Source organism: Heptranchias perlo, chromosome 36 (genome assembly GCF_035084215.1).
Source record: "Heptranchias perlo isolate sHepPer1 chromosome 36, sHepPer1.hap1, whole genome shotgun sequence".
In the NCBI taxonomy this organism is placed as follows: Eukaryota; Metazoa; Chordata; class Chondrichthyes; order Hexanchiformes; family Hexanchidae; genus Heptranchias; species Heptranchias perlo.
In genome coordinates, this window is record NC_090360.1 from 7,366,055 (window position 1) to 7,386,529 (window position 20,475).

General features: G+C 43.4%; 1 protein-coding gene across 1 annotated transcript in view; it reads left to right on the forward strand.

The window, feature by feature from the left end:
• Nucleotides 1–20,475, forward strand: part of zswim8 (zinc finger, SWIM-type containing 8) — a 139,417-nt gene that overhangs the window by 114,321 nt on the left and 4,621 nt on the right. Inside the window, exons 17-24 of the mRNA XM_067972471.1 lie at nt 3,577–3,729; nt 9,480–9,702; nt 11,552–11,841; nt 12,584–12,807; nt 13,576–14,073; nt 15,528–15,705; nt 17,926–18,099; nt 20,006–20,128. Coding sequence (XP_067828572.1) covers nt 3,577–3,729; nt 9,480–9,702; nt 11,552–11,841; nt 12,584–12,807; nt 13,576–14,073; nt 15,528–15,705; nt 17,926–18,099; nt 20,006–20,128 — 1,863 coding nt within the window. The remainder of the gene's footprint in view (nt 1–3,576; nt 3,730–9,479; nt 9,703–11,551; nt 11,842–12,583; nt 12,808–13,575; nt 14,074–15,527; nt 15,706–17,925; nt 18,100–20,005; nt 20,129–20,475) is intronic.

Sequence of the window (20,475 nt, forward strand, 5' to 3'; positions counted from 1 at the left end):
TAGAATCATAGAATGAAAGAGCACAGAAGGAGGCCATTCGGCCCATCGCGCCTGTGCCGGCCCATCGTGCCTCAAGCTCCTTCCACCCCAATATTATCAGCAGTTGCCATTTAGACCACCTGATGGGAAATTTGGTAAATCCTAACTGTAATATCTTTATAAAGGGTAGGATGGTGATTATCTTTACTCTGTACAGATACTGTTCTTTCCTGAGGTTGTTTGCATACATTGCAACAGAGCACTGCGTCCTGAATTTAAATTAATTTGGTCTTTAATTATTTAAATTTTGCTTGAAGCTCCCCTTTGCTGCAAACCCCTTGATGGAACCACGCACACAAATTCACACCTGTACTTATTTGTGTCCATTTTCTTTGTGTAAAAGGGATTGATTCAGTGCCTCGTTTGGTAATTAAGGGAAAGCTGAAATTTTATCTTTTAAACGGCTTGGTAGAGCAGACATATACTGAATTAAAGTATTTTTCTCAGTATTGAAAAATAAGTGAATTTGCAAAAGCTGTATGAAACACGCACACTTCTGAATTGCATACAGTTAAATGTAGGAAATTGAATCCCCTTGCCTGTCACGTTATTCCATGTGTAGTACCTGGTGCCCAATATGTTAATATTTTACAGCCCAAATATATGCACAAATTTTTCTTGCAGATGGGAAATGTCTTTTATTAATATGTAGTATTTAAGTTGATGAGAGGCAGTAACCAGATTTCAGTTGTGCAGAGATGCAGTCAGTTATTTCCCATGCGTTTGTAGAATTTTAAGACAGGAATAGAAGCTGATTGATTATTTTTTACGCCTGTTATGGAGGATATATTTGACTGTCAGAGTTGGTTCTAAAAACTATTGATGAATCTTATTATTTGCTGGCTTCATTCCTTTTAAGGGGATGTTATAAAGAAGGAGCAGTGTTAAAGTCTGAACAGTGATTGTTATTGTTGCTATAAACTGGTCAGCTGCTCGCCAATCTGTGCATACTGCCTATAAGATCACAAGTTGGGTACAGATGAGAGGGTCATTATCTTATCAGCCATCCAGAATAAAAGACCTACATTTCCTCCATTATGTGGGTCTGCCTTTGCTTGGTCCCAATCTTACCTATCCAACTGTAGACAGAGCATCTCCAGCAATGGCTTTTCTTCCCACCCCTCCACTGTTGCCTCCAGAGACCCCCCAGGAATCTGTCCTTGGTGCCCCTCCTCTTTCCCATATACATGCTACCTTTTAGTGTTATCATCTGAAGACGTGGGGTCAGCTTCCACATGTACGCTGATGATACCCAGCTCTACCTCACCACCACCACTTCTCTCAACGCCTCCACTGTCAGACTACTTATCTGTCATCCAGTCTTGGATTAGCAGCCGTTTTCTCCAGTTACAAACTCTGTACCCTTGCCATTGATTCCGTTGCCATTGATTCCGTTCCCCTCCTGCCCACTATCTGTTCGCAACCTCGGCATCTTATTTGATCCAAGCATAGCACCCGGCCCCATGTCCTCTATGTCACAAAGACTGCATACATCCATCTCCTGCATTACTTGCTTTCGCCCCTGCCTCATCTGCTGCTGAAACCCTCATCCGTGCCTTTGTCACCTCCGGACTCGACTATTCCAATGCTCTCCAGGCCGGCCTCCCGTCCTTCAGGCTCTGCTGCCTTTATCCTAACTCGCACCAAGTCCCACTCATCCATCACTCCTCCCCTTGCTGACCTACGTTTACTCCCAATCCTCCAACACCTCAACTTTAAAATTGACATCCTTGTGTTTAAACCTCTTCATGGCCTCACCCCTCCCTACCTATGCAACCACGTCCAGCCCAGAACCGCCCCCCAGAACTCTTCATTCCTCCGACTCTAGCCTCTTGTCCATCCCTCCCTCCCTCCCTCCCTTTGCCCCACATCGGTGGCTGTGCCTTCAGCACGACACTCTGGAATTCCCTCCCAAAACCTCTCCGCCTCTCCTCCTCCTCCTCCTTTTAAGACCCTCCTTAAAACTCAACTCATTATCGAAGCTTTTGGTCACTCATCCTAAAATCTCCTCCTCTGGCTCGACGTCCAGTTTTGTCCAATTACGCCTCAGAGAGGTGGTGGTAGGGGGTGTTGCTGCTGGTTTCAGTTTCCTCGAGTTAGCAGTAGTGGGACAGAGGGGGTGGGTCAGGAGGTGGAGCTCCAGGTTGCTGTACAGTGACGTCTGCAGGAAAGTGCACACTTTTGCATCTTGTGTGCAAAGATGGGATTGAGTTTAACGTTTACCCTTCCCCCAAAAGGTTGAACGTCCTGTCAAGGTTTACCAACTAGGTTTTTCACATAAGGATATGTATATTTATAATGTACTTTGTAATGGATTTTGTCAAGTGACCAGATTCTCAGGAGTTGCTATGCAATCACTTAAGGTTCATCCGTGCCTGTCCAATCTTTTAGTACTTTCACATTCTTTTTAGATGGTAATCTTTTTGCAAGCTTGAGGACTAAGTGTGCCTGTGTCGAGCTAAATTAGCATTCAGATCGCACTGCATTGTTTTCCCTGTGGATAAGTGTTGCGTCAGTGGTAGAGGAAGAGGAAATGGAGCAAATTGACTGAGATGGAGTTGGCCTTAATCCCAGATTCATTTACCAAGATGTAAATGCAAGTGCCTTTGATCTTACCGATGTGTAAACATGTGAACAAGAATTTCATATATAATGAGTGAGAACACAATATGACCCCAGAATTGATGTGCTGAACTCATTGATGTTGGTACTTTCTATGGGTTTGCAGTGCCTCTGGGCTGTTTCAGTTGAACCTTATTTCAGTCCAGTGGTGTTCTTGGATGCTCCATATCCGACGGCTTAAGTATTTAACGGCTAATCATGAAGACCATTATCTTGCTGTTTATTTCACTGAATGTAACTGCCGTCATATTTTCTGTGTGTGTTTATAGGTGTGTGATTTGTGAAAGAGTGAAGTAGATAGTTGTACAGTGGATTTGGTTCCAGAGATGTTTAAGCTAATCAGAAAAAGATGGCCGATCTTTTGTGTTGTGGGCACATTTAAAGTGTGGTGTGTGCTCCATTGTCCTATATTTAATTTAAAAAATCATTGCGTAATGATTAGACTTCAATAAGTGTTTATTCCAGATATAAACTGGAGAAGTTCCGGGTTTTGTGAAGCTGTTTTTAAACACTAAAAGGATCATGTACTCTAATACTATCATCAGATTTACAACCACTAATCATTTCAATTTCACAGCATCTCTGAGCTGTAGCATTTCTAGAAAACTTGAAACTTCCTTTTTTCGCAGCCAGTTTTATTAAGTTTACTTAAGGCTCAATTTTAATAATACAAAAATGTAAGTAATTGAATTAATATTTGTTACAGCAGTTTAATAAAATAATGGTGAATATTGAACATAAGGGCTAAGTTTGGAGATTTTTGTATCATTTAAATGATTAAATCCCAGTTAAATGATTGTCTGTGTGCACCCTGTCCTTTTTGGTCCCAGTGTGGGTTCTCCCCCCACCTCCCCTTGAAAACCTAGCTTGAGGAGTCACGTGTTGTTTACTGGCTGCTTTTGATTTCACACACAGAGAATGCTCAGCGCGCCCCCAGCGAGACTCTGAATGAGTCCAGCACTTTCAAGCAGGAGGGGAAAATACCGAGCCGACTGACACTGGGCAGCAGAGGTGGATACAATGGCAGGTGCTGGGGGTCGCCAGTCAGACAGAAGAAGAAGCACACGGGTAAGCACAATGTGCTGTTAGCAGCTCTTTCAAATCTGACCTTTCTTAACGTTATCCTTTAGTTGTGATGTTCTCTCAAGAGTTGGATTTGGCACTGAGTATAAAGCAGCAAAATGTTTTCTCAGGCAAAAGTGGCTAGAGAGCCATTTTGTAATTTTAACTCCAATGGGTCATGTGTTATATTTCTAACTTTATTTCAGTTGCTGTGCAAAAAATTAAATTGAAAAATGTGCGAATTGTCTACCTACCACGGTCTTGCTCGGTTTCATAATGAATGCAGTTTTCAGAAAAAAGTATGTAATGATTGTAAGGAACTTGCATTGTCAGTGGTGATTGCAAAAAATGTTCTGTCTTGGGCTTCTCCCAATTCTTCTTTCCTGAACACGTTCAGTGTTTCCTCGGGGATGGTTCTGTGTGTGCCAATTGACCGGCAGCACCTCATGACCTCTGAGTCATTTGTAAGTTTTGAATGTAAATGTCAGCAGCCTAGTTCATGGCAGGAGTCAGCAGAACTAAGGCCCATCCTGCCCTTATTCCACGTTCAGACAGGCAGTTTGAGCAGAGGGTTACTGGATTGTATGCGTCCCCGATTTTCATTGCGCCACCATTGGTGGCCGTTCCTTCAGCTGCCTGGGCTCTAAGTTCTGGAATTCCCTCCCTAAGTCTCTCCGCCTCTCTACCTCTCTCCTTACGACGCTCCTTAAAACCTACCTCTTTGACCAAACCTTTGGTCACCTGTCCTAATATCTCCTTATGTGGCTCGGTGTCAAATTTTGTTAGATCGTGCCTTGGGACATTTTACTATGTTAAAGATGCTCTATAAATGCAAGTTGTAGTTGATCCTTCTCCCCCACCAACCCAATTGTAGCACCTTTCCTGATTAACAGCTGTCTGAGCACAGCTTGGAATTGAACCTGGCCCTTTTTTGTTTTGTATGGTTCAGTTACACATTGACTAAATCATTGGGGAGCCTGTTCATGTGACTTCAAAGGGATTTCCTTGCATGCTGATCATGAAAATGCCTGTGATGTTTTGGATTTTGCTTATCTTCGAAGATTCAGGCTCTGCCCTAGATTTTCAAGAGCTGCATCTTATTAAAATGCTCAGGCATTTTGCGATTATTTATCTGTTAATTTATAACCCCATTTAGATTGGAGTCCATCACTTCTCCTTGTCCTGTGGTTTTCATTACCAATGTAATGTGACTAGTATAGTGTAACTAGTTTTCTTGTACCATTGTACGTCACTGTTTAGATCCTACATTCACATTGAGGTCTCCATTTGAGTGCTAGTGTTCCATAGAAACATAGAAAATAGGAGCAAGAGTAGGCCATTAGGCCCTTCGGGCCTGCTCCACCATTCAAAATGATAATGGCTGATCGTCTAACTCAGTACCCTGTTCCCGCTTTTCCCCCGTATCACTTGACCCCTTTAGCATTAAGAAATATATCTATCTCCTTCTTGAATACATCTAATGACTTGGCCTCCACTGCCTTCTGCAGTAGAGAATTCCACTGGTTCACCACCCTCTGAGTGAAAAAATTTCTCCTCATCTCGGTTCTAAATGGCATACCCCGTATCCTGAGACTGTGACCCCTGGTTCTGGACTCCCCAGCCATCGGGAACATCCTCCCTGCATCTAGTCTTGGTCTTGTTTACCTTCTGCTGCCACTATAAATCAAAGCTTGTCAGTGGTTGATTTTGCTGTGATTTTGTTTGCAGCCGGACAAGTAAGGGCCCTTTTGATTAACACCGCCTGCGGAAGCTCCTGCTTTATATTGGCGAGTGCTGTCGATGGCAGTTTACTAGTGAGGTTCTTGGTCTGTAGACACTACTTAACATAGAGTCCTGAGAACGGCAGCATGCAAACTGAGGCCTATGATCTCTGTGTGGTGCTTTTCCCTTTATTTATCTTTATTTCTGGGCTGCTGCAAATCAAGTCCTGTTGGAGGCCTTTTTTTTTAAACGAATGTCTGCAATTTTTCACATCAGCCTATATGAGGATAATGACAGTGAGAACATAAGAACATAAGAAATAGGAGCAGGAGTAGGCCGATCGGCCCCTCGAGCCTGCTCCGCCATTCAATAAGATCATGGCTGATCTGATCCTAACCTCAAATCTAAATTCATGTCCAATTTCCTGCCCGCTCCCCGTAACCCTCAATTCCCTTTACTTCTAGGAAACTGTCTATTTCTGTTTTAAATTTATTTAATGATGTAGCTTGCACAGCTTCCTGGGGCAGCAAATTCCACAGACCTACTACCCTCTGAGTGAAGAAGTTTCTCCTCATCTCAGTTTTGAAAGAGCAGCCCCTTATTCTAAGATTATGAGGTCCCTACACCCCAGAGCTCGTTCTGTACCAACCGTTAAATGGTATAATCAAAGCATTTGGGCACTGTTGAAATCTCCACACCTGCACAGTTCAGCTCTGCCTATTTATTTTTTTTTGTAACACCATACAAAAAGCAGGGCCCGGGAATCGATGCTGAGCCAGTTCTGTGCCTCTGCGTGCTTGCATCATGATGGTACCAAACCTTAACGGGCAAGGTATGGGAGGCAGCTAATCTCGGGGTTGCCAACTCTGGTTGGACGTATTCCTGGAGGTTTCATCACATGACCTCCTATCTCCAATTGCCCCGCCCCCATGCTCACGCCATTGGTCGCCCGACACGTCAATCCTCACTGCGCCCCGCCTTCCCACGACAATCGGAAAGCGAACAGGCTCTTCGTTACATGATTGGATGATTCTTGACTGTCAGTCAAACAGCCTTTTTCCCCCCACCATCCATCTCCAATATTTTTATAATTAATAAACAAAAATGTTCAAAGAAAATGAAAAAAAACCCGAACTTTTTCTCCCCGGGTGTTGCTCACAGCAGTGTCCTGGAAATTAATCTTCAATTCTGGGAGACTCCAGGACAATCCAAGAGGGCTGGCAACCCTAATCTAGTCTGACCCACCAAAGTGTGGGTCTACGATGCTGTCTGGCTGTTTATATCTAGGAGTGAGTGGAAGATGAGAGAATGTTGCATTTTCTCTCATTTCTGCTCCCTCAAGGCAAAAGGGCATGTGCCTGTGTGACTGGTTTAAAATGGTGCAAAGTCGGCGGTAACATAAACACTTACCAGCCAGAGACCAGCACCTAGGGTGAGCCTCGCTCGAGTTACCCTGAGTACAGTGCGATCAGCAGGATTCAGTAATATGAAATCCCTGCCACCTTGTGACCACTTTGAGATGCTGCATTTTAAATTAGAAAGCAGTGACATTTCAAAGGATGGTGGCTTTTGACTTCTCTTGGGAAGGGGGTCTTGCTATTGTATTGGACACACGGCAACCTGACTGAGCGCACTTTATTGATAGATGGATAGTGAGCAATCTAATGACCCGTAGAAGGGTTGATTAATGATATGCTTCAATAAACTGAGTCAAAAACAGACTTATAATGAAAGTACTTGGTGCAGAAATGCCTCTACAGGTCTTCACGGTCATATTCAGACCACCTCAAGAGTTCCAGTACTGAGCTAGCTGAGAAGATAGCTCGACCCGTCCTTTTGGGACAACTGCCTTCAAGTCAGTTCTGTTCACCTGGAGCAAATAGATGTAGATGAAAACATAAAATTACAAAGTGATATTGATAGATTAGGTGAACGGGCAAAACTGTGGCAAATGGAATTCAATGTAGACAAATGTGAGGGCATCCACTTTGGATCAAAAAAGGATAGAACAGGGTACTTTCTAAATGGTAAAAAGTTAAAAACAGTGGATATCCAAAGGGACTTAGGGGTTCAGGTACATAGATCATTGAAGTGTAATGAACAGGTGCAGAAAATAATCAAGAAGGCAAATGGAATGCTGGCCTTTATATCGAGAGGACTGGAGTACAAGGGGGCAGAAGTTATGCTGCAGCTATACAAAACCCTGGTTAGACTGCACCTGGAGTACTGTGAGCAGTTCTGGGCACCGCACCTTCGGAAGGATGTATTGGCCTTGGAGGGAGTGCAGCGTAGGTTTACTAGAATGATACCTGGACTTCAAGGGTTAATTTACGAGGAGAGATTACACAAATTGGGGTTGTATTCTCTAGAGTTTCGAAGGTTGAGGGGTGATCTGATCGAGGTTTATAAGATATTAAGGGGAACGGATAGGGTGGATAGAGAGAAACTATTTCCGACGGTTGGGGATTTTAGGAGTAGGGGGCGCAGTCTAAAAATTAGAGCCAGACCTTTCAGGAGCGAGATTAGAAAACATTTCTACACACAAAGGGTGGTAGAAGTTTGGACTCTCTTCCGCAAACGGCAATTGATACTAGCTCAATTGCTTAAATTTAAATCTGAGATAGATAGCTTTTTGGCAACCAAAGGTATTAAGGGATATGGAGTTAGATCACAGATCAGCCATGATCTTATCAAATGGCGGAGCAGGCACGAGGGGCTGAATGGCCTACTCCTGTTCCTATGTTCCTAAATAGCTTTATAGGTTCAGCCGCTATTTGAATAAATATGTTTTTCCGTTGACTCCCTTTTTGTTGCTTCTTTTTCTGCTCTGTATTGCAACTTTTTCCTCATTGCCTTTAATAACAATGGTTTTATTTGGTTCCTCGCTGGAATTTCTGTCCTTCAATTAAAGTTCAAGCAGCACCAAAGAAATGTTAATTGACGTGAATTTGCCACCTTATTACCATCAGTGGGGTGCAGCACTGTAAGATGGCAACAGGCAGCCTCACTCAAACCCACGACCATCTGGGACGGCAAAGTCTTTAAATGCTGTTGGGCCAATAAACAATTAATTTTATTAATCGGGTCAAATTGTAAATATAATTACACCCATTTGCAATGTTGCCTTTTAATGCAAATTGTCTGCTAATTTGGATTGGATCCGGATTGGATCAGCACTGTTGAGTTACAGATCACAGCAATGATTGTATTACATGACTTTCTATGTGCCTTTAGCTGCAGTCGAATTTGCTCGAAACATATTTGCCTTGGCTGCCGTGACTGTACTGGTTTCATAGGCAGCAACAATGGAGTGACAAGATGACCCAATATCGAAACGGATATATTTTGTTACTGAGACATCTCTCTCCTCGAGTGTTAACTCCTTACAGTGTAGAATTTGTACTTGGTGCAGTGGTCGCCTACTCTGTACCTCTTTGAGTTGGACAATAAATGGATTATGTGGTTATAACATGGTTTATTAAATATAACCATTTAGCTTATACAGTGTCCAAAAGGAGCAAATGGCACCCCAGTGCCATTGGGATTGGATCATATTGGAAATAAGTCTTCTAGGGCTGGTATTGTGGAGCTTCGTGTTAATGAAACCAATGCAGTAGTAGTGAGGAGGTGCACGTTTATCTATGTGCTGCCCGCACTTTTGAGTTCCCAATCTCGGCTAGATCACCACAAGCACAGGTCGTCGATTTAAAATAATTCAAAAGAACTAGAGGGGAAATGAGATGTTTTCACACAGAGGGTTGTTAAAATCTGGAACGCGCTACCTAAAAGCAGGTTCCACAGGAACTTTCAAAATGCAATTGGACACGGACGAGAAGAGGACTAATTTGCTGGGTTATGGGGAAAAAGCAAGGGTGTAGGACTAAATTGGACAGCTCTTTCAAAGCCAGCGCAGGCGCGATGGGCTAAATGGCCTCCTTCTGTGCTGTAAGATTCTATACTGTCCCATTGGGAGTGGTCGGAGGAATTGAAATTGTGTTTAAATTTTTATTTTGTCAACGTTTCTGTTCTGAAAGGCATGGCCAGCATTGACAGCAGCGCTCCCGAGACCACCTCGGACAGCTCTCCAACCCTGAGTCGCCGGCCCATCCGCGGAGGTTGGACAGCTGCGTCCTGGGGCAGAGGACAGGACAGTGACAGTATAAGCAGCTCATCCAGCGACTCCCTCGGATCATCTTCGTCCAGTGGAAGCCGAAGAGCCAGTGGAGGCGCTCGCACCAAAAGCACCGACGTTGGGAGGTAACATCGAGCTTCAACTGTTACTATTTTTGTTTTTGAGAAGCCATTTAATTAGGTCTTTGTTTCCACTTTTCTTCCCCTCTCCTGCCATCGAGGTGCGTACTAGTCCTGAGCCACTCCATTGATACCTTGCCTACGTGATTCTTCCTGGATGCCAGAAGACTGTTCGACTGTGGGGGGCGTCGCTGTTTTGCCTGCACTTCCCTCACCTGAGGGCCACAGGCTGGATAATCAGGAGCGAGCACTTGGGCTGGTTGTGGGATGCTGAGGCCATTGCTGGCCGGTGTACCACTGCTCCAGCACAGACCATTAGCCTCAGCACAGAGTGGTCAGTCTTAGTCTGAATCCCTCCGATGAGTGCTGAGCAGGGGGCGGTGAGGGCAGGGGGTGATATTTCTGAAATGGGCCACGGGCTTGCATATCGATGGCACCATTCTTAAACTGTTTCTGTGCCCTAGAAGTACAGTTTGTTCCAAATGATGTCTGTAATCCTGGAATTTTAATGTGTAAAAATAGCTGCTGGACCTCAGTTACATGGAATTAGATAGAATTTACAGCACAGAAACAGGCCATTCGGCCCAACTGGTGTTTATGCTCCACACGAGCCTCCGAGCTCCCTACTTCATCTAACCCTATCAGCGTATCCTTTCTCCTTCATGTACTTATCTAGTTCTGCCCTTTACTTAAATCAGCCGTGTTTTTATACACAAGATATTTTTGTTTGGTGTCACCTTATTGCATGTAACAAGATGAACTGACCAGAGTGCTTAAAGAAACCCAAATTTTGTCGGTCTCCCTAAGTTGTAAATCTTTGGATTTGCACCATAGTACAAATCTGATACTACAGAAATTAGAATTTAGTTACCTGGAATATGTGCATGTGTGGTTTTGAAAATTGAATGGATACAGACGTAACTGAGACATTCGTTAGCCTCCCTGGCTCTATAGAGAACTCTGGGATCTTGCACAAGCCGGTCTTCAATAGTTCGGCACTGATGTGGGATAAATAGGGCCGTTTTACCGAGAGCAGGAAGAAAAAAAAACAAAGTGGAGAAACCTCAGCCTTGAAAGGGAGGTGATCTTAGAGAGGTCTATAAGATGATAAAAGTTAGATCCAGTACAATCCTTCAACCGAAGCTGTTAAACTAGACACGAGGCGTAGGGCATTATGAAGACAAGTTTAGCACTGCTGTCAGAACGAAGTTCTTCACTCAGAGTGGTCAACATATGGAATGGATTCTTGGGTAAGATGGTGGGACAAATACCCTTGAATTCTTTAGAAAACATTTGGATGCTGTGATGAGGCAGGGGGTTAGGGCAGGCTGTAGGGTGCTTCTGGGTCGACAAGCTAAGATGGATCAATTGGCTTTCCTCATTTGTCTTCTATCTTCCGAGCATAAAAAAGCTTGGAATGAGAGGCACGTTTTGCTCATCAAATCTGCTCCCCCACCTACTGCCTACACATAACCCCCATTCCATTAACGTTTCTCTGCCCTCTTCCTAATTTGACGTGAATCAAACTCCAAATGCATAATTGATTTTTGTTAGACAAGGGTATTAAGGGTTACGGAACCAAGGCGGGTTGATGGAGTTAAGATATAGATCAGCCGTGATCTAATTGAATGGCGGAACAGGCTCGAGGGGCTGAATGGCCTTCTCCTGTTCCTACATTCCTATAAATATGCTACTCCCTGCCCCTATTCCAGGATATAATCTTCAAATTCGTGCATTTAACCATATAATAACTCTATACGCGGTGAAAGAATTGGACTTGAGTTGAATCCTATGTAAACTGATCTTGCCTTCTAGATGTGATTGTTTTAAGTCGGGCTATTGATTTCTCTTTCAGATACAAAGGCAGACGTCCAGAATGCCACGCTCCCCATGTACCCAACCAGCCGTCTGAAGCAGCCGCCCATTTTTACTTTGAGCTTGCAAAGACTGTCCTTATCAAAGCAGGGGGCAACAGCAGCACGTCCATTTTTACCCACCCATCAGCCAGCGGAGGTCACCAGGGTCCCCATCGCAATCTCCACCTCTGTGCGTTTGAAATCGGGCTGTACGCACTGGGCTTACACAATTTTGTGTCGCCAAACTGGCTTTCAAGAACCTACTCTTCCCATGTCTCCTGGATTACAGGTTTGGAAAAAAAAAAAATACCTTACTGACTTCAATTTATGTACAATTTTTGTAGTCCAGCCCACATGTGATGTTTGGCTATCAGAGTTCAGCCAGGGTCACAATGACTATTGATTTTCTGAGCACTGCGGGAGGTCTGGTTATTGTATATATGTCCACTGTGTTAAATCTTTAGATAGACATTGATCATTATACTGTGTCCTGCCGTTCCAAAAATATGAGAAAAGGTGCTTAGTGACGCCTCATTATACTTTTGACCATCAGCTTTGGGAATGGCAAGGTTTCCAGACTCGGAGGGAGTCGCAAAATTTATGATTTGTGTTTTTTAAAAAAAATTAAAAGGAGATTGGCCTGCATTCCCCCACCCCCCCCCCCCGCACCCCAAAGACTTGAGGACAAGGTTGTTTTACGGCCCAATCTTGGATTATGTGTTTGGGGTAATTATGTTTTCTCTGGTCCTTCTTTCAGCCATCTGTTTTGTGACCTGCTTTCAGATCTCCACCTTTGCTAGGAGGTGCACAAAGGTAGCTTAGTGTCGGTCTCCTCAAATTTGGTCACTTGATGCGCGGAGAAATGGAGGCCCAAATCCATATTCTACCACACTAACGCATTACATTGCCCAAACAACTGATGTGCTTCTCAATTAGACTCACATTGAGCCATTGGAGTTTTCGCCATTATAGAAAATTTACCCCTTTCTATGATGTCAATAATTGTTTTTAAATCTTTTTAAACGCAATAGGCCAGGCAATGGAGATTGGTAGTGCGGCACTGAATATTTTGGTTGAATGTTGGGATGGTCATCTAACTCCTCCAGAAGTGGCATCTTTAGCAGATCGTGCGTCACGTGCCAGGGACCCTAACATGGTCCGAGCTGCAGCAGAGTTGGCTTTGAGTTGTCTACCCCATGCCCATGCTCTGAATCCAAATGAAATCCAAAGAGCATTGGTTCAGTGCAAGGAGCAGGTATGTATAGTTAGTCACAATATTTTGGCATCTTAGAGTGTGACTTTTGTTTTTTATTTCTATTAAATATATGCTATATTTAATCTTTGTAATGTGGTAACTCTACATTAAGCAAGTGCAGTTTTGTCTGTATTGAAGTGATGAAACTGGTGTGTTAGCTTGGTTTATTTCGTAGCACATATTTCTTCTGGGTTGGAAGGTTGGCCGTTCAAGCCTCGTACCTGGAGAATTGCCATGATTAACGTTCCTCCCTCAACGAACACCACCAAAAACAGCTTAACTGGCTATTCGTATTGTTGTTTGTGGGATCTTGATGCTGTATTTACATTTCAAAGCAATGCATCACATTTCTGAGAGACGTAGAGGGATATATATGTGTGTGAGATTTCCTCCTTCCTTACCCTCCCTCCCCTTTCAGCTTCTTCACAATTCTAAGTAAGTTGTGGCTCTCCTTTTAAAAGGGAAACAATGGTCACCCCTAAATCTTACTATAAAGATTTCCAAACATTGTTGTCCTTGTTGAATATTTAACACGTGTTATTGAGAGACCTGTACACTGCCATAGAGTTACAAGGGCTAATTAGGGAAGTTTAACTGTCGATGAACACTGAGCATGTCAAAAGTACCTTGGATGCAATGTAAGGATGAGTATAAGTTGAGTGTCCATTTCACTGCTAGGTTGAGGGGTTAAATACTTTATTCACTTGTGTGTCTTAAGTTTCTTGACTTTTTCAATCCAATATGCCAGTCCTGTTGTTGTCGTCCTAGGATAACACGATGTTGGAGAAGGCTTGCATGGCCGTTGAGGAAGCCGCCAAAGGAGGTGGCGTTTACCCCGAGGTTCTCTTTGAGGTCGCTCATCAGTGGTACTGGCTTTATGAGCAAACAACGGGTGGCTCGCAGCAGCAAAGGGAAATGTCGGCAGTTGGCGGCCGCGGGTCTCACGAGACGGGCAGGGGAGCGGCAGAACATTCTGCGTTAACCGAGGGATCGGCCACAGTGACCGTGGCAGCTACAGTGACGGCAGCTGCTGTCGTGCCAGTCATCACTGTCGGGTCCACCATGTATCAGCAGCACACCATAGCCGGAACAGCAATTGCACACCCCCACGCACAGGTCTTTCCAACCAGCCCGGCCATGACTCATCCGTACACTACAATTCAAACTCATATACCATCTGTCTGTAATGCTGCATATCTTGGACATCCCATACAGCATGTCCCTCGACCTGCTGTTTTCCCTGTTGCTGGAGCTGCCTACCCACAGGTACTTTAATGAGTCATTTCAATGGGTTGGATAGAGGGAGGTTTATGAAAATATGCTAAGATTGGGGGGGGGGGAAACAATATTTAAAATCCACAATCAGATTGCAACATAAATACATAGTTTGAAATGTAGCTCGTATACTGCGCAGAATAATCCATAAAGAAATTATACCTCTGAAATCTTTTACATTGGTTACAAGTTGAGAATGGAAATGCAACTAAATGTAAAATATCTGCTCCTCCAACTCTGGCCCACTGCATGTGCCCTGTCACCCCACCCTCTGCTCCACCATCAGGACTGAGCTATAAATCTCTCCCTAACTAACTCCGTCCCCTCCCCTACTTCCCAGTTTGCCGTATCTTTACCCACGTTCAAAACCATCCCCAAAGCCTATCTCTTTGTTCCATTGGTCACTTCCAACTCCCCTCCCAACACCCGTTTGCCCAATACCCACTTCTCCCCATGGAACCCCTTTGTTATATAAAGTGGAACTTGTTATTTAACATTGCTAATGCTGCAGTTCTTTCATGTGTTCACTATAGTTAGCCTCGGTAATATAACATTTTGCATATGTTTGTTTATTTTTGTGGCTGAGGCAGCTATTTTTTTTTTTTAAGTTCTCTTCTCCATTTTTGAAGTCAGCCTAACCTGTACACACCACCGAAGACTTTAAGCGTTGAGATTGATGGGAAACTAAAAAAGAAAAGCAGAGAAAAACAAAGCTGAAGCATTTGGTACATAAATCGGTTGGGATTGGGGTGGGAAAATAGTTTGGCTCGGTTGGTAACTCTCTGTGTCAGAGGCCCATTCCTGGACTTCAGCACATGATCTAGGCGGACTCTCCAGCGTAGTACTGAGGGTGTCTTGCACTGTTGGAGGTGGGTGAGAAATGAAATCAAAGCCTTTTCTGGCTGTTTGGGAGGACTATTCGAAGAGAAGAAGTTGTGTCATGGCCAACGTTGGTCCCTCAACCAATATCATCTTTGTGGGTTAAACGTCAATTACTATTTGCCCGGTGTGTGTTGTGTTATCTGATTATTATACAGATTAATGGTTGGGTGGGGGTGGCAGGAAGGAGAGACAAAGGGTCAAACTAGTTTAACACAAATATTTGGGCTGATGTCAGGAAGTTGTTTGACCAACGCGTCGAATGGGTTTCTGGGTAGAATAGTGGAGGAAAAGTAACCATGGAATGATTTAAGAAGGAATTGGATGCTTGGCAGGAATAGAGTTCAACTGTTTAAATAAGCTGTGAAGGGCTGCCTTCTCCTGTATCTATCTTGATTAATTAAAGAAGTGAATGAAAATAAGAAATACCCTGAATCTTGCGATGTTAGAGGGTAACACAGTTGGAGCTAGGGCATGTTACTAATCAAACTGAAAACCTGCTGGTATTAAATCATAGGCAATAAAAGTAAGATGTGTACTTATTTACTGATCTGTAATCTGTTTAGGGTGTGCACCCAGCATTTATTGGCGGTCAGTATCCTTATACAGTTGCAACCACGACCCATCCAGCCATGGCTACTGCACCGGTGACCTTCACAGGGGTGCCTGTGACCCCTATGACACCAATGGCAGTGCACCCCTACCAGTCCGATCTGAGCTTGCCTCTGACGTCAACTGTAGCAGGTACGTGAGATCTTTTGATTGACTACAGATCTACCTTCATCATCGACAATGTAGAATAATGCGTTAAAGTACATGCTTTGTACCCCATGTGGTGGTGAGTGCTGCTCAGCATTCTGATTTCCCCCCCACCCCCCCCCCCCCCTCCTCCACCGTTTCATTTGCACTGGGTTTAGGGGTGAGCGTTCATCAGGAGTGGAAACCCTAAAGTAGTAGTTATGAGCAGCACATCAGAAAAACTCACACTAGAGTTTCTCATTCTGTGGCAAGTGCTCCCTCTGATGACTGAGTATGGAACAGTCATCGATGGAGCAGCATTTGGTGTCCCATTGTACAGATCTCAAATATACAACCACATTCAGGTGAAGGCCAGGCTCCAGCGGGAAGAGGCGTCGAGGGGAAATATTTGGAAATATTGCAAGTTTGTAAAGTTTTGCCTCTGATAAATTTTCAAAAGCGTAAGAACAAAATACTACTTTTTTAAAAATGTTGTCTCCATTTAGCTGCATGATTAGACATGTTCAGCAATTGAAGAATAGAATTAAGTAAATGTAAATTCGAACACAAAACGATATTCCATCCTGCTGCTCGGGGTGTATTGCAGGCAAAGACTCCCATTGTCGAGTGAACCAAATTAATGATTTGTTTGACTTTCTCCAGAGCGTCAACAAAACCTACAATCACTTGTGTTATGAGTGTTGTTATAGTTAGGGAATATTGAACTAACCAGTGAAGCACTTTGGGACGTTTTACTACATTAAAGGTGCTATATAAATGCAAGTTGTAGACTAAAATGCATTATAATTTCAAATTCAGCAACGGGAATTCACTGCATTTTATTGTAAAAAAAAAATTCAGCTTTTTTTTTTAAGATGGATATCTGTTAAAATGTAAAACTTGTTTTTTTTTAATCCATAATTATTATCTGTCCTTTCCTTAATCTAAGGGGTGTAGTTATACTGACATTTTTGTAGTACTACAAAACAGTTTCTGCTCCGCAGCATTATAAAGGTGACCATGTAGTTCAGGAGTCGGGTCCGACCTGACTCCAGAATTCAGCAGTGTAACTCTCCCCCCACCCCCCAAACCGGGAGGAGGCTGTTGGAAGCTCGATGGAATACAAGCAGTGTGATATGGAGCCGAGTTTAAAAAGTGATGCCGAGCGTCCCTGGGTCATCTTGGGCATTTAATAAACTGCAGCAGATTTAAACTTTTCAAATGTGCAGTCTCACCCATGCTACCAATACGTTTACAATTCAAGGGTCAGGAGCCAAGCACTGCACATGGTTATAAGCAGAAAGACCAGAGTGCTCTCCTCACCGCAAGCGTTGGATTTATAGCCTGCCACTCGAAATAAAGTAGTGCCATTTATAAATCAATACTGTAGCTACTGATCTGAGATCTATAGCATAACCACAACCTAAATCGACAGATAAATAGTCCAGTAATGATATAGACTTGATCTTTATGTTGGCTGCTTTTTACAGATAAATTAGAAGTTCAGCCATTTTACCGACACCCAGCTCAGGAACAGGCTGCTCCATTCAGTGGCTTTTAAAGTAATCTGTGCCCCACTGACCCATGTCGAGGGCGAATAGTTAACAGCACTGTAGGCAGGAGCCCCTGTTGTATATACTACTGCACCAAAATCATGTACTACAGGATCAATGTGTTTGCCTGCACCACTTAATAAATTTTAACAAGGTTTCAAAAGCATTGTAGATTTTGAGGAGCATTCCAATTGGAAGAGGAATTTGCGGTGGGAACTTCTTGACCTACGTCACACCATTGCTGTTCAACATGCCGCAGTTATGACTCTTTACTAAACTTTAGGTTAAACTAAAGGCTCCTGTGACGTTACTTAGCTAGACACACCAATAATAAATAAAATTATCATTATTTTTTATTTTAAAAAAAGAAAAAAATTGGGACCTTTCTGTAAAGCCAGTTCACATATGTGGTTTCCAAACTCACTATTCTTAAAGCTGAAGGCTGATCACCACCAACAGCTGCTTGGAGAGAGTAAGACATGGAGTAGATCATCTGTCCTTTTAGTTGCTAAATGCCATTTGTAAACTTTATGAACCCCTAAACTGATAAAAGTGAGAGATGTATGTGTTGCACTGTATCTGACTGCAGTTTTAACCCCTGACTATTTTATTTTAGAGTTATACCTGGTTATATGCTTAAGACAATGGTTAAGTTGGGTCTTTCTCTCTCCAGTTGCCAGTGTGCAGGCTGGAACCACTTTCCAGGCTGTTCAAGGAGCATCGATGCCTTCCTTAACATCACAAGGCCCCTCGTTAGTAGCCCCGACCTTCCCAACAGAAGATGAGCAGCACTCTCAACCAGTCAGCCCTCAGGGACTGCACTACCTGCATTCAGCTTATCGGGTTGGTAAGTGTACGCTCAAATAATCCTACATCAAGAGGGCATGTGTGTAGTCTACCAAACTCTTCACCTCCCTCGGCCTTGAGCTTGGCGTCACCTCATCACCAATTTCTGAATTACCCCATCTTATGTTCTGCTCTTTTTCAACCACAATGTTTTCTTCATCCTTCGTCATGGGCCTTGACCCTTCATACAGGTTTCTTGATTTTAAAAAGCTCTTTCCCTCTTCCACTGTATCCCCTCCCCCGAGTCCTTTTAAATCTGTGTCCTCTGGTTACCAACCCTCCTGCCATTGGAAACAGTTTCTCCCTATCTACTCTATTAAAACCCCTCTATCAAAAACCAAAGTTGTCTTAGCCTTTCCATCTTTGTGAAGATAACAGTAAAAAGTCAAAGTGCAGATGTAGGAGGCTGTATAGCCCAACCAGCTCATCTTTCCATAAAACTTTCAATCACCCACCTCCCCTCCCTCCCCATTCAGTATTCTTTGTGTTATTTTAAAGAGGGTAATTTTTTACGGCAAGACTTGTTACATCTGCCGCCTCCTTGGAGCTTGGTCCAAGCTGACTTCTCGGGTTTATTTTCACCCCCAGTCACTTTGGTGTGACGGGAGTGTCCACTTGCTGTCTCCACAGTGGGAATCTGGTATTCTGAAGAAGGCACCAAAGGGGAGTGAGAGACTTCTCCGCCCCACCACCACCACCCTTGATCCCTGTCTCTGGCACCAAGCAGGACATAGAAACCTTAAGAGACTCAACCCAAGCCCTCTGCCTTTACCTCCCTATGCCCAGTTACAGAGTGGTGTGGCAGCGTCCTGCGAGCTACGTTGCCCACCTGGAGCTTGGCAAAGAAAGGGGTAGAGAGAGGAAAAAGTAGTGAAATCAAAAAGCAGGAGGAGCTATGAAGATCATTATTTTGAGTAACAGCTGAACCAGTTCAAATTTTTTTTTTGAAAAACTCAGATGGCGCACAGGGTGCGATTATGAAAAATGCCATTAAAAGAAAGACTTTGTCTTTAGGTGCTAACTTTTATGTTGTAAGGGTTTTCGAATTTTCAGATAAGAGGAACTTGTATAAACTTTCACACTTCTGCAACAATATAGAGCAGATACTCTAGATCAGGAGTGTTCAAACTTGTTGTCGTCTTTGGTTGCTTTGATGTGTGCCATGAAGTCTCATATATAAAGTTGAAATTGACCCTCTTAATTGATGGCTCAATGTTCAGATACTAACAAATCTTGCTGCTCTGATTTAGGATTTATCCACCAGTGAGGCAATGGGGCTGAGAACAGCCCTTTCTAAACCTCCAGATCCCTACTATTTGTATCGGACAAAATAGCGAGCAAGAAATGTCTTTGGGTTCGGACCGCTTGTATATTCAGTAGTCATGTATGTACTGTCTCTCTGTCTGATTGCCTTGACAACGGGCAGTTGGAAAGATTATCTGTAATCACCAGGCATTGTTCTCTGACTATATATGCGGTAACGTTCAAGGCATTCCACACTCACCTGACGAAGGAGAAAGCCTCCGAAAGCTTGTGATTTTGAAATAAAACTGTTGGACTATAACCTGGTGTTGTAAGATTCCTATACACGTAGAACTGGGCTTTACGGGCCAGATTCCAGGCCTGCATGTGATTCATAGGCTGTAGTTTGGACGTTGCTCCTGTAGATCAGGTTAATTTGGTGGAATGTTGGTTTGAGCTATGCTTGTGAACTGGTCACCAACACTGAAGGTCTCAATGTTCACCCCCTTTGTAATGCCCTTAATAATTTGACAGTAAGATTGTACTTCATTGTGAATTCATCACTGTTTTTACTTGCGCTTTTCACGGTTACCGTTTTTTAAAATTTATTTTTCTCTTTTGCAAAAATGTCTGGTAGTTCTGAAGCTGTCGTTTGCTCTTTACAGGAATGCTGGCTTTGGAAATGCTTGGTAGAAGAGCTCATAACGATCACCCAAACAATTACTTCTCCAGGAGCCCACCTTACACAGAGGATGTGAAATGGCTTTTAGGATTAGCAACCAGGTTGGGTAAGGAGAATTTTCAAAACAAATCGGATCTGACCCTCCTTGCAATTTGGAATACAAAACCGATACAGTTACAGGATTTGGGACTCAAAGCACAAAAATAAAAATAAAATTAACCCATTAGGTGCAATGAAATGAATGGCCAGTTAATCTGTTTTTTGGTGGTGTATGTTGAGGGATGAACGTTGGCCAGGATACCAGGAGAACTCCTTTTCAATTTGGGGCCTTCGTTTAATGTCTCATCCGAAAGACGGCACCTCTGACAATGCAGCACCCCCCCTCAGTTCTGCACTGAAATATCAGCCTTGATAAAGTGCTCGGGACCAGGAGTGGAGTTTGAACCCACAACC